Source organism: Sinocyclocheilus rhinocerous, unplaced genomic scaffold (assembly GCF_001515625.1).
Source record: "Sinocyclocheilus rhinocerous isolate Xijiao unplaced genomic scaffold, SAMN03320098_v1.1 scaffold253, whole genome shotgun sequence".
In the NCBI taxonomy this organism is placed as follows: Eukaryota; Metazoa; Chordata; class Actinopteri; order Cypriniformes; family Cyprinidae; genus Sinocyclocheilus; species Sinocyclocheilus rhinocerous.
In genome coordinates this window covers 375,624-388,904 of record NW_015627238.1, presented here as the reverse complement: position 1 = coordinate 388,904, position 13,281 = coordinate 375,624, and the positions used below count along the sequence as shown (strand labels likewise).

General features: G+C 37.5%; 1 protein-coding gene across 1 annotated transcript in view; it reads left to right on the top strand.

Annotated features, from left to right (window-relative positions):
- The window catches only part of nrxn2a (neurexin 2a), a 431,782-nt gene that overhangs the window by 164,822 nt on the left and 253,679 nt on the right, over positions 1 to 13,281 (top strand). Inside the window, exons 10-14 of the mRNA XM_016532627.1 lie at positions 1,013 to 1,174; positions 3,916 to 4,342; positions 6,150 to 6,533; positions 7,878 to 8,081; positions 11,332 to 11,358. Of these exons, the coding sequence (XP_016388113.1) occupies positions 1,013 to 1,174; positions 3,916 to 4,342; positions 6,150 to 6,533; positions 7,878 to 8,081; positions 11,332 to 11,358 (1,204 nt within the window). The remainder of the gene's footprint in view (positions 1 to 1,012; positions 1,175 to 3,915; positions 4,343 to 6,149; positions 6,534 to 7,877; positions 8,082 to 11,331; positions 11,359 to 13,281) is intronic.

Here is a 13,281-nt window from a genome sequence, read left to right as displayed (position 1 = left end):
TTATTTTTTTTTAATTTGGCTTTCTTTTTCCCTCCATGTCTTGCTTTCTCTGCTCTTTCTCTCTTATACAGGTTCAGACAAATACTGGGTTTCAATTTCAGGACAGTGCACACCATCTACAATTTCCAGCAAACAAGCTGCATTTTTTTCCCAGCTTTGCCTACTTGTCCGCAATAATATTGTTCACAGAATATTTGACGATATTAGAGATGGAATCTGAATCTTTTCTGTCTGTCGGCATGGAAACGCTTAAACCCCGAGCATTTATTAAGACGGCAAGAAAACCACCTGTTTTGGATGTCTGCCAGTGTTTCCACGCTTCAACATTAACATTTATAAATATGATTGTGCTCTAGATGCACTTAATTCATCATAAATGACTCTTTCTAATGAGTCTAACTACATCAAGTCCTGAAATCGCAGCCCAAGATGTCTTAACCGTCATGCACGGCTTGTGTATTAACAAACTGAAAGCTATCGCTACCCAAACACCTTCAAAGTATTTCTTTTCAAGACATCTCTTACGAAATGTGTGCAGTTAATCCAGTAGTTGATCAGAACTGACCACCAACATAGTTAAATGCAACCTCTGTTATACTAACAACCATTTTTGTGTCTGAATCCCCCCCTTTTATACTAATCTCGCACAGTCTCCCTTAACATCACTTGCTAACCCACTCAACATATAGTGATTACTCTTAGTTCCTGTAGTCATACACCTCCCCTTCCTGTCTCTCCTCTCCAACACTGACTAGTCCAGCACACAAAACAGTATTCTCTCATTCAGGAAGCAGCAATGGCAGACATAAAAATGGGTTGCCCCCTCGCTAACGTATGCATACAGAACCAGAGGAACCCCCACGTGAAACAGAGTTTTTGTTTAGTAGAGGAACTTGTTTAAGCCAACAAGGATTTCAGCTTGTGCATAATCAAAAGATTTCCCACGTTCCCTCTCTTGTTTCTTCCTTCTCTCTTTGTTTTCTATCCATCCGTGGCCTTTATGCAAACACAGGTGACGATATCGGTGGACGGCCTGCTGACAACCACTGGCTACACCCAGGAGGACTACACCATGCTGGGCTCAGATGATTTCTTCTACGTGGGCGGCAGTCCAAACACGGCAGATCTGCCCGGCTCCCCTGTGAGCAACAACTTCATGGGCTGCCTTAAAGATGTAAGAAGCATTTTGTTTGTCTTTGAATTCAGGCGAGTTGGTCGGGACCTTCTCAAAGAAGTCCTGGTTTCTCGAGTTCCATTGATGTTCTTTTTGTTTGGCGAGCGATCTGTCCTCTTTTACCTCTTCCTTATCTTCCTTATCTGTCCTTTCTCCTTTCTCTTTCGCACCCCTCCGAGCATGTCCCATAATTTATGTCATGTCTATACCGTTGAAGTTCCAGCTTTACTATCCTGACAGCCAAATTAAAAATTGATTTCCTCTATGGATCCCCATTCGACTGTCCCAGACTCTCCATCTCTGTCTTGTTGACCCCGGACTCTATTAATCACCACTCTCTACCTGCTCAACCGTACAGTTAGTATCAGCGGCCCTCTTCAGCAGGCGCTTGAGCACTCCCTTATCGTGCCTCTGATAGAGACGTATACACATCTACAATGCTGTTACGCTTTTTGGAATCTGTGTTTTGTCTTGTCGCTCTTTCGTTTTCATTTGGTCTTTTGTTGCGCAGGTTCTGTGTGTCATGTTTGTTGTTGGATGTTCATGTTTTCCCCCATGTCGACTGCGTCCACCTGTGTAGTGTTTAATTAGGCTAGTTTGTCAAGGTATATATATATATATATACCCTCTCGAGTCATTTGTCAGGTCCTTGTTAGGCTGTTTGGTGAGCCTTGTTTTTTTGTTTCTCTTGGTTCTTGTATCTTGTCTTTGAAAATTATATATATATATATATATATATATATATGTATATTTCAATCCTCCATTGAGACCACTGGGAACAAATCCCCTGTTTTTTGTTGAGAACTATTTGATATATTTAATAAAATATTAATGTAAAATTAACATAGCATGAAGCAAGTAGCTATTTTTTAGCAATCAAATGTCTGTACAGTCACACCTCAGATCTTTTTAAATGTATCCAACAATAAAAACCACAAACTGTATCATCATTTTGTCAATCAATTTATTGTACTTTTTATTTGTAATTTTGAGTTCAGAACTTCATTGTAGTAAATACTCTTTTTATTGATTAGCTAATTTTCATGACTGAATTACTCATTTTGGATGAACAGTTTAGACCCTTTCTATGGCATGGTTTGAATACAAATAATTTTTTCTTAATTAGTATTTATTTTGTCCATTTTATATGTGCAGTTTTTGTGTTCATTGAATGTTTAGCAGCAGAGAATTTTCAAACCACTCAAACCATGGTTTAGGTAAAAAAAATAAAAAATTTAAATGCATGAGAAATCAAATGGCTTACAGTGATTAGTTTGAGCTCCTGAGGTTGACATTTTCTGAAGGTTTAGAACCTTTTGTCTGATAATTGGAAAAAAGACTTTCAGACGCTGTTCTGTGCCCCATTTTGAAAAGTGCCGGTTCCAAGAAGATTTTTACCTTTTCTGAAGAAAATGAAAATAGTCTCCATGAAAATAGTTGTTTAGGTGTTCGGAGTGTTTTTAGTGCTTCATCATGCAGTTCCTAGGATGTTGTGTATGGTTGCTAAGGTGGCCCAAGTACAGAAAGAGTCTCCCTATTCTAAGCATATTTTGGTCACACTTTATTTTAAGGTCCAATTCTCGTTATTAACAAACCATTAACTACGACTTCTGCCTCAATAAACTACTAATTGGCTGCTTATAGTAAGGTAGTTGTTAAGTTTAAGTATTAGGTAGGATTAGGGATTTAGAATATGGTCATGCAGAATATGTGCTATTTTACCAATAAACAGCCAATATGTTGTTAATAGGCATGCTAATAAGCAACTAAGTGAGAATTGGTGTGAGTGATCGTTATAGTGACCTCCAATTACATAAATGTGAGGTATAAGTAACCAACGTTTTATAGAAGCAAACGCTTAAGAAACATTGAGATTACAGACCCGTATCTTAATCTGATAGCGAATCAGGAAGATTAGGATGCTTAGGTTGTGCAGTCGGAGATGGTTTGAAAGGGTCTCATTGATAGATCCCTCAGATTTTTTTGTCCACGCTCTCTGGCAATAATTGCATTTTTCATGTTCCTTCGCTCAGAGCTGACACCTCTTGTTTTGCTCCTACCTCTCCCTTTATTTTTCTGTCATGAGGGCTGACGAGAAACATGGCTGTCTTGTGTTATTTTCAGAGACACTCAAGTTCACACCCAGCAACAAAGCGTCAGTCATCATCTTCGGACAGAGAGAGCGGCTGGTGTAAAAATGAAAAGCATGTTTGCTGTGCAGGGCTGATTCGTCCATCTGGCTGTAGAGACACAACATGTGACTGAGACAAAAAAAATCAACCCCAGGGGACACATTCACAATGCATGTGCTCTAGGAATGTTATTTTAAGAGTAGTTTTGCTTCGCGTCTTACTGTGTGGGCTAGACATCATACCCTAGATCAAGATTTCTCAGTTGACGTCACTTAATGAATGCGCTGTTTATGCGTGCGATTCAGAAAACCACTTAGCTTTGGCATCGTCGGAGCTAATGTTAGCGTAGGATGATTCATCATACTAATGAAGCAGAATATCGATTAGACGAGGGTTTCTGTAGCGCTCTAGATGAGGTCGCTAGGTTTATGTGATCCACTCGTGCTTCGAGTATTTAAAGAGACTGCTGTGTTTACTGACTTGAAAACCATGCCCCCAAGGTACACGCATCAGCTGCGGTTTGTTTGTACCAGTGGGCAGCGGGCTACTCCATTCCACCCTGTTAGCATTCAAGCACTTTTTTTCCCTCTCTCTCTCTCCCCGTCCCAGGTGGTCTACACCAATAATGAGTTCAGACTGGAGCTCTCCCGCCTGGCTGAATTGCGTGACCCCAAGGTCACCCTCCACGGTGACCTGACCTTCCGCTGCGAGGATGTCGCCGCGTTAGACCCCGTCAGTTTCGACACGCCGACCGCTTGCGTAACCCTTCCGCGCTGGAACGCCAAGAAAACCGGTTCCGTGTCCTTCGACTTCCGAACCACCGAACCCAACGGCCTCCTGCTGTTCAGCCACGGCCGGCTGCAGGGTTCCAAAGACCGCAGACCAAAGGTTGACTTCTTTGCCATGGAGCTGCTTGAAGGCTTCCTCTACCTGCTCATGGACATGGGCTCCGGGAGCATCAAGGTCAAAGTCGGGAACAAAAAGATCAATGACGGAGAATGGTGCCATGTGGATTTCCAGAGAGAGGGCAGGAAAGGTCAGGATACTGCAAGATCAGCACACACATTATTCACCTGTTTAAAACGGTGGTTTTAACCTACTGTACTTGCTTGTGAGACTAAAGAGGCATTTCCTCTTAATCACTGCCGTTAAAGCACTTCCTCATTCTGCCGATCTGATATGCATACTTCACAACCTGCTAAATCACTGTACTCCATTTCTTCTACTTCTCATTACCTCTCATTACTGTAAGAGCTCAACTCAAATACACTTTCCACAGTTTAAAAGCAGCAGGCCCAGCGTGGGATTTAGCAAATCCCGGGGGAAGAGGTTGAAGACCTTTCCACTAGCTGAGCTCAGGAAAAAAAAGGAAGCACAGTGGATTGCTAAATTAATGAAACTTCCTTTTTTTTTTTTTTACTTGTGACAGTCATTGTACAGTAGCTACACTGATTTCATGAGTTACTAAAATGGTAGTCTTTGGGGATCAGTAGTAGCAGCATTAATTAAATTTGTTTTAGTTAATTATTAACTAGGGCTGTCAATTAAAGGTGTTTATTAACTGCTGCTACAAGCATCCAGGGTTGTGCTGTTCATGAGTTTGAATTGGCCAAACCCCACAGGAAGTTGAATGGGAATGACAGGAAAAGGAATTTATTATCTATCTATCTATCTATCTATCTATCTATCTATCTGTCTATCTGTCTCTGTCTGTCTGTCTGTCTGTCTGTCTGTCTGTCTGTCTGTCTGTCCGTCCATCCGTCCGTCTCATTCTGTATATGGTTCTGTCAGTCTATCTTTCTGCCTGTCTGTCTGTCTACATGTCTGTCTATCCATCCATCCAGCCATCCATCCATCCATGTCCTATCTGTTGTTCTGTTTGTTGTTCTGTCTGTTATTCTATCTATCTGTTGTTCGGTTGTTTTGTCTAGTGGTCTGTCTGTTGTTCTGTCATTGTTATTCTCTCTGTTGTTTTCTATCTTATCATTCTGTTTGATGTTCTGTCTATCATTCTGTCTGTTGTTCTATCTGCCTTTCTATGCATTTATTCTGTCTTTCATTCTTTCTGTCGTTCTATCAGTCATTTGATCTATCTATTGTTCTATCTATAGTATATATAATTTTGTCTGTCGTTCTGTCTGTTTTTAATTTGTTTTGTCCATCATTCCCTGTCAATCTGTCAATTGTTTTTTTTTTCATAGGTCTTTTTTGCCTTGACAAACTTTGCTTTTCTAGTTTAAATTAATCATTTTTTTGAATCCCAATTCATTTTAATTCTGCTTCCTTAACATCAAAATTCAAAATGTTTACTGCCTCAGTTCAAATTAAGGAATTGAATTGCATTCTCAGTGCAATTCTAAATAGCGCACAAACTTGCAGGCAACATTTTGCAAATGATTTTAAGATTATTTACAATTTTCAATTTAATTAATCAACGTAACATGTCACCTTTATTTATTTATTTAAATTTCAGTAGCACTTTATGGACCAATTCTCACTATTAACTAGTTACTTATTAGCATGCATGTGACTATCATATTGGCTTTTTATTAGTACTTATAAAGAACATACAGTATTAATGCCTTATTCTGCATGGCCATATTTTAGATCCCTTAATTCTACCCCATACCTAAACTTAATAACTACCTTACTAACTATTAATAAGGAGCAAATTAGGAGTTTATTGAGACAAAAGTCTTAGTTAATAGTTAGCTAATAGTGAGAATTGGTCCCTAAACTAAAGTGTGACCTATATTTCTAAAATGGCTCTAAATGTTGTGGTGCATGGGTTTACAAGCAGAGTATCACTGATCTCCACTTTCTCCTCATTTCCTATCTCCTAGGCTCCATCTCCGTTAACGGCCGTAGCATGCCTTTCTCCACCAACGAGGGCAGTGAGATTCTGGATCTCGATGGTGAAATGTATCTGGGGGGTCTCCCGGAGGACAGCGGCAGTCTTCCTCTCCCCCCAGAGGTGTGGACCGCCCGCCTCAGGCAGGGCTTTGTGGGTTGCGTGCGGGATCTCTTTATAGACGGGCGCAGCAAGGACCTGCGGCGGCTGGCGGAGCTTCAGAGCGCTCCAGGTGTCAGCAGCTTCTGTACGAGAGAGACCCATCGGAGGTGCAGCTCTGAGCCCTGTTCCCACGGAGGCCGCTGCCGCGAGGGCTGGAATCGACATGTCTGCGACTGCACTGGTACTGGATATCTGGGCCCCAACTGTGAGATGGGTGAGGAAAGTAGGGCTTAAAGCAGTGGGGAGGGAGGATTAAACATGGGATTACTTCTTACCGATGAGACACGTTCTCATAAAGAAGAGCAAGGCTTCAGTGCTTCACTTGTATACTTTTATATTGAGATACAGCTGCACTTCAGCTCTATTCATCAGATCGCACCTGCCTAGACCTTTGTTTGCTATTGCTGTATCGTTTCTAACTCTCTCCTGCCCTCTGCTGTCTGTTGCTAAAAATAGCAACGTGACCACACGTGTCCAGGACAGACATGCCATGGGTGACTCAGCAAGGGTGCACATACTCTTCAAGCAATATTTTACAGTTTTTCTCAGTCACTTTGGCTCAGTTCTCAAGAGTTTTTTTTCCCTCACAACTATAAGTTCAGATGTCTGAAAAATTAGTTTCTTGTTCACATCAGATTTGAATTTCTTATTGATTTAAGCAAATTGCATGCGTTTTGGCGTTTTGTGCAAATGAGTAAGTGCGATTGTCTAAAATTTGCACAATAGCTAAATGCACATGGCTTGTTGATCAAAACTGATGAGTTGATTCTCAGTGAAACTGTCAAACTCTTCACAACTTCTAAATGTTCTTTCATCGTGGGAGCCATCACATGCAAAATGATCCGTTCAATTATCAAAATCTAACTAACCTGACTAAAATGAAAACAAAAATTAATAAAACTATGTAGACACATTTTAAAAACAGTAACTAATAAAAATTACAGAATACAACAAAGTTACTACAATTAAAATTCAAATGGAAAGTACAAATCTAAAAAACGAATTCAAAATATAAAAATAACCGTTTTTTTTTTAAGTATCTCAATAATACAATAAAATAAATAATAATAATAATATACAATAACAACAACAAAACAATAATAATAATGTACAACAATAATAATAATAATTTACAACACCAATAATAATGTACAATAATAATAATAATAATAATAATAATAATAATAATAATAATAATAATAATAATAATAATAATAAGTACAACAATAATAATAATAATAATAATAATAATAATAATAATAATAACAACAATAAAAAGTATCTTCCATTACATATACATTAACAATGTAAAAAGTATTATTACATTATTTAATTATCTAGTTTAAGTGTAGTTAATATTCTAAATGTATATGTAGTAGTAATAATAATAATGGCTAATAAGTATTATTATTATTTTGTTTTATTACTTTTTAAATTGATATTTAATTGAAGTTATTTACTTATTTTAGACTACATACAAATGCAAAAGCAGCAGAAAAGGCCCTTATTTTTGAGACCTGTGTTTTCTGATTTACTCTCTTTTTTTTTGCTCTCTCAGAGTCCGCAGTGCTGAGTTATGATGGCAGCATGTTTCTGAAGGTCCTGATGCCTCACGCCGTTCACACTGAGGCCGAGGACGTGTCTCTGCGCTTCATGTCGCAGAGGGCTTATGGTCTGCTCATGGCCACCACCTCCAAAGAGTCCGCCGACACCCTGCGCCTGGAGCTTGACGGGGGAAGGGTCAGACTCACCGTCAACCTAGGTAACCTTCCACCCCTGACCTCCGAACTCGAGGCACTCATAGAACAAGTCTGGGGTCCCTCCCAGAATGCATTTCACCTTCATTCCTCCATCTTTATCTCTTTCCTGTCTTCCTCTCTCACTGTCTTTCTTTCTTTCTTTCTCTCTCTCACCTGTGCAGCCTTCAATGGCTATCTTTTCTGCAGCTTTCAGAGCAGACAGCCAGAGAGACCAACCCATGTAGTGTGTCCTCAGAAGACACATTGAGTCATAAAGGGGAGACAGAGGGGAAATTATATAATTTTAAATTTTCCTACATTTTTCTACCTGCTGTCTTTAGGTAAAAGAAATATAATATAATAAATATAATATAATATAATATAATGAAGATAATTAATAATTAATAAAGAAATAATGTAATTAATTTAAAATATAACATAATATATGTAATAGAATAATAATATAATTAATATAACATGTAATATATAATACAACTGAATAATAATAAATATAATTAATATAAAATAATAGTAATAATGTAACAAAATACTTTGGTGAAAGAATTATATATTTTCAAGTTTATAACATTTTATTACATATTTTAAAGATTCAGACTTTTAATTCAGTCCTGTAGTTTTTATTTTATACTGTACTAGTGTAACATTTGCCTATCAACCTCAGCCATAATGAAATCTTCCACAGTGGCTGCCATCTGCTGTTAATATTAACTTAAAAAGAACAGCTGTTCTAGATAAAATGCTGTAGATACAAGATATTATAGATAGAAGTTTAATTTCAAAGGCTGTCAAACTTTAGACGGGAAGAAAATCACAGGGGGTTCAGGAAATACTTTATACTTCCAAGTATAGTGATAAAAAGTAATAGAATCCATTTCTTTTTTCAAACAGAGAGAGAACTTTACCAAGCATAAGCTGAGTAAGTGTTAGACGTCTAGCTTGTTTGTGATTGAAGAAATGTAATTGCCCCCTGATCTCTCCCACCATAAGAACCAAACAGTAATTCTTCTAAAGTCTCTCACTGCCCTCTCAGCTCAGCCTCCTGCTCTGACGGCAGACTGTGTCTGTTTGTACAGAAGACTACAGACAGTTCCAGTCCACAGGAGAGTGGAGTCTGAGCTAGACTTTCTGTCTTCGAGCAGTGTGACAGTGAGACAGGTCCCTGGCTGTCTGTGGTCACTCTTCTGTAGCGGTTGACAGCTTGAGAGTTCACCACAGCCAAGAGTGCTCACACTGTTCCATAGGAACAACTACTCCTTGTTATTATCGGTCGTTAGTCATATCATCAGCCTTTGCAGTGGGGACATCAGTGGGGACATTAGACATTACCTTATCAATTCCAATTAATGTAACAAACAATCGTCCAATTATATGTGACTCCGTATTTGAAACCCTGGCTAAAGTTGCATAATCTAATTCTGAGATAAAGAGCGTCAAAGTAGTCATAGCCATGGGTAATTTGTGTTTCTTGCTGTAAATGATAGGTTATATCAAGGTCTTTCAGATACAGTTCTCACATTTCAATTATAACATGGTAAATACTGAAATTAATCATTTTATTGACATTACGTTTCAGAGTACCAGAGGTTGACTTTCTAAACACTGATTTAAATCATCTCCAAAAAGAAACACCTGCTTATTCTCATATCATTTGGTTCAGAAACTTCTTTTCTACCATTAGAAAGTGTTGAAATAATTCTGTCTTTGGACACTGATCATGATGCTGATGCTCCGGGTTGATGAATTCCTATCGGACATGGCAGTACCTGCATCGATGCAGAAAACAAAAGAGTAGGCTAGATGTTTAAATAAATACTAAATAGGCCTATAATGCATATTGTTGTACTGTTTTATTGTAGGTTACATAAAGAACTCGTATATTAATTTTAAAAAGTTGCGTATGTCCTTCGGAAGCAATACACTTGCGTCTCATTTGTCTGTTTCGGATTTTTACGAAAGAACATGCATGAATGTGAACATAAAGTGTGGGACTTGCTAAAATAGGATATTAAAATAGTTATTAAGCACAATAAACTACAAAAAAGCCCGAAATCCAGCAAATCTTTGATGTGGCTTTACTCAGTTAACATTAAAGATATCAAGGTTATATTTTCACAGAGAATAATGTTTAGATTAGATTATATTGGGATGATTTAATGTAGAAAACAGTGAATCAGAAAAAAATTACTTTAGCTGGGTTTTCATAGACAGGGTCACATATTTTCAGAGATTCTTCTATAAGGCAAAATTCTATGTTTTATTTGAACCAAGAGATGAAGTAATAATGATATTAGTGGTGCTGTAAAAGTATGCAACATCATGAATGTTGTGATGATTGTAATATGTATATGGATATTTTATTGGAAAAAGTATATGCAAGTACGCTACCATTCAAAAGTTTGGGGGCTAAGAAATTCAAATAAATGTTGTAGTTTTGAACATTTTATATATCAAAGTTTTCAGAAAAATGTTAAGCAGCACAACAGTTTTCTACAGTGATAATAATAAGAAATGTTTTTGAGCACCAAATCAGCATTTCAGAATGATTTCTGAAGGATCATGACACATCATAATTTTATATTGTAATAATATGTCACAATATTACTGTTTTTTTTTAATCAAAATAAATGCAGCCTTGGTGAGCAAGAGAATTCTTTCAAAAATATAAAAAAATCTTACCAACCCCAAACTTTTGAGCAGTATGTGCTTTGTTATATTAGTTCATGAAACTGAAAAACTTTTTTTTTTGTTGCTATGATTTAAGGCATTTCATAAGAGGCACATCGAGATATGCATCTAAATATATCTCAAACATTTTCAAAAGGCTAAGAAATATTTGAGTGTATATTTGTTTAGTTCTGCCGCCCAGTCTATAGGTGACCTGTTTTGTAAGCATGAGCTCTTGGCTGTTGTTGCAGACTGCCCTTGCCTACCGTCATAAAGGCAGCACCCACATACAGGGAGGAGGCAAAGCACAGGCTAAATCCAATATTTTGTCTGTATATTTATAAATTGCCAAATGCCACATATCCTGTCTTGGCATTTCACTTCTTCTCAGTTGTGCTGTCTCTCGTCCTGTGATTGTGGAGTGCAGGCCCTTGTAGAGGGGGCCATTCTGACTCTCACCTTGTCCCCGGATGGTTGACTCTATGCAAGAATTATTTGTTTGTCTGCAGATTTAACCTTGAAGGATGTGGTTTTGAATTTTAGTTTATTTTCCTTTAAATCTCACCATCTCACTCTCTTTCCCACCAGATTGTATCGGGATAGACTGTAACCTTAGTAAGTGATTCTTTTATCTGCAATGCTATTTTTATCTCTTCTCTCTCATGCTCCGCCCCAATTCATCCAAAGTTTCTTCTCCTCCCTCGTAATCCTGTCTCCCTGCACCGTTAACACAGATTTTCTTTTGAACATGTTCCCAGTTTGCATCCCTCTCTCTTTTTTTCTCTCCCCCTCTCTCCCCAACACCCCCCCCCTCTCCTGCGTTCCCTCAATCTCAATCTCTTTTGTTCCGCAAAATATGCAGATTTGCTGCGGTGTTTGAAATTAAGCATAACCAACCCAACAGTTTCCATTTCAACACCATATGTTTCTCACTGCTCCTCCAATGCTCTAGTCTGTTTCATGTCCCTGTGGGAGTCCGTTACATAAGGAAATACGGTAATAAACCATTTAATAAAAGAAGAAATCTTCATTTGCCAAATCAGGCATGAGGTTGAACATTGCCTGTATTTGAGTGGTGTTACATCCGTATGTATGTGTTGGGAAACGACGCAATCCTCAGTATTAGCAGTGCAGTGATGCTGAAGGTAAGTAGTATAAATCGGATGAGACGAAAGGAACACAGGTTGTGTTTTGTGTGTTTATGTGTGTGTGTATTTACAGTAGCTATAGTTTTAAACTATAATAGCTATAGTTTAAAACAAACTTTTGGGGAAATTTAGGATGTCCTCATTTGGAAGAACAGTTCATTAAAAAAAAAAAAATTAGGTAACGCTTTATTTTAAGGTGTCCTTGTTACACATGTTACACGTACTTACTGTTATAATAACAATAAATTATGCATAATTACATGCAAGTAACCCTAAGCCAAACCCTAATCCTAACCCTAACTATATAGTAAGTACATGTAGTTAATTAATATTACTCAGCGCTTAAATGTATAATTACACTGTAACAAGGACACCTTAAAATAAAGTGGGTAACACTTTCTATGAAGCCCATATTTATAATACATTATAAGGGTATTCTTAAAGGGATAGTTCACCCAAAAATGAAAATTTGATGTTTATCTGCTTACCCCCAGGGCATCCAAGATGTAGGTGACTTTGTTTCTTCAGTAGAACACAAAGTATGATTTTTAACTCCAACCGTTGCAGTCTGTCAGTTGTATAATGCATGACAATGGTAACAAAATCTATGAGAGTAAAAAAAACATGCACAGATAAATGCAAAATACAGTGCACAAACATTGTAGGTACGACGGCTAATCAAAATGGTACTTACTTGCGCTTTTCCGGATTGTTCAATACAACTCATTTGTTCATATGCACCCCTGTAATCTTTGCAATAACATTACAAATACAACACATTACTCACTCTATTGACAGCGTGCCATTGGGTCCCTCTGGCCTTGTCGCCTCCAGCCAGTTTATACGTGGCAAGCTAAACACAAATCATAATTTGTGTTCTACTGAAGAAACAAAGTCACCTACATCTTGGATGCCCTGGGGGTAAGCAGATAAACATAAAATTTTCATTTTTGGGTGAACTATCCCTTTAAGGCATTATAATGAATGCATAATGCATTATAAAAAACCTTATAATATGTTATATCATCTTATAAATAACCATAACAACAATTATAATACATTATAATGCTTACGCATTTGTGGTGATAACTTTTAAGATTATGATTATTTATAACACAATGAACACCATATTAAACCTACTTTTACATTTATACTGCACTATATATCTTAACATTGTTTAAGATCTGCACAGTATCTTACTACATCTTGTAAGTAGGGATGTAACGATTAACCGCGAGATGGTTGAAAATCTATTAAAATATGTGACGATTCAAATAGGTTGAGATGCTAAACAAATCGCGATTCATTTAGGGGTAGGATTTTATATAAATTTATGTCTGAGGGGAACTTACTGTCTTTAGAAAAGTTTAGATGGTATTTTTTCTTTTCA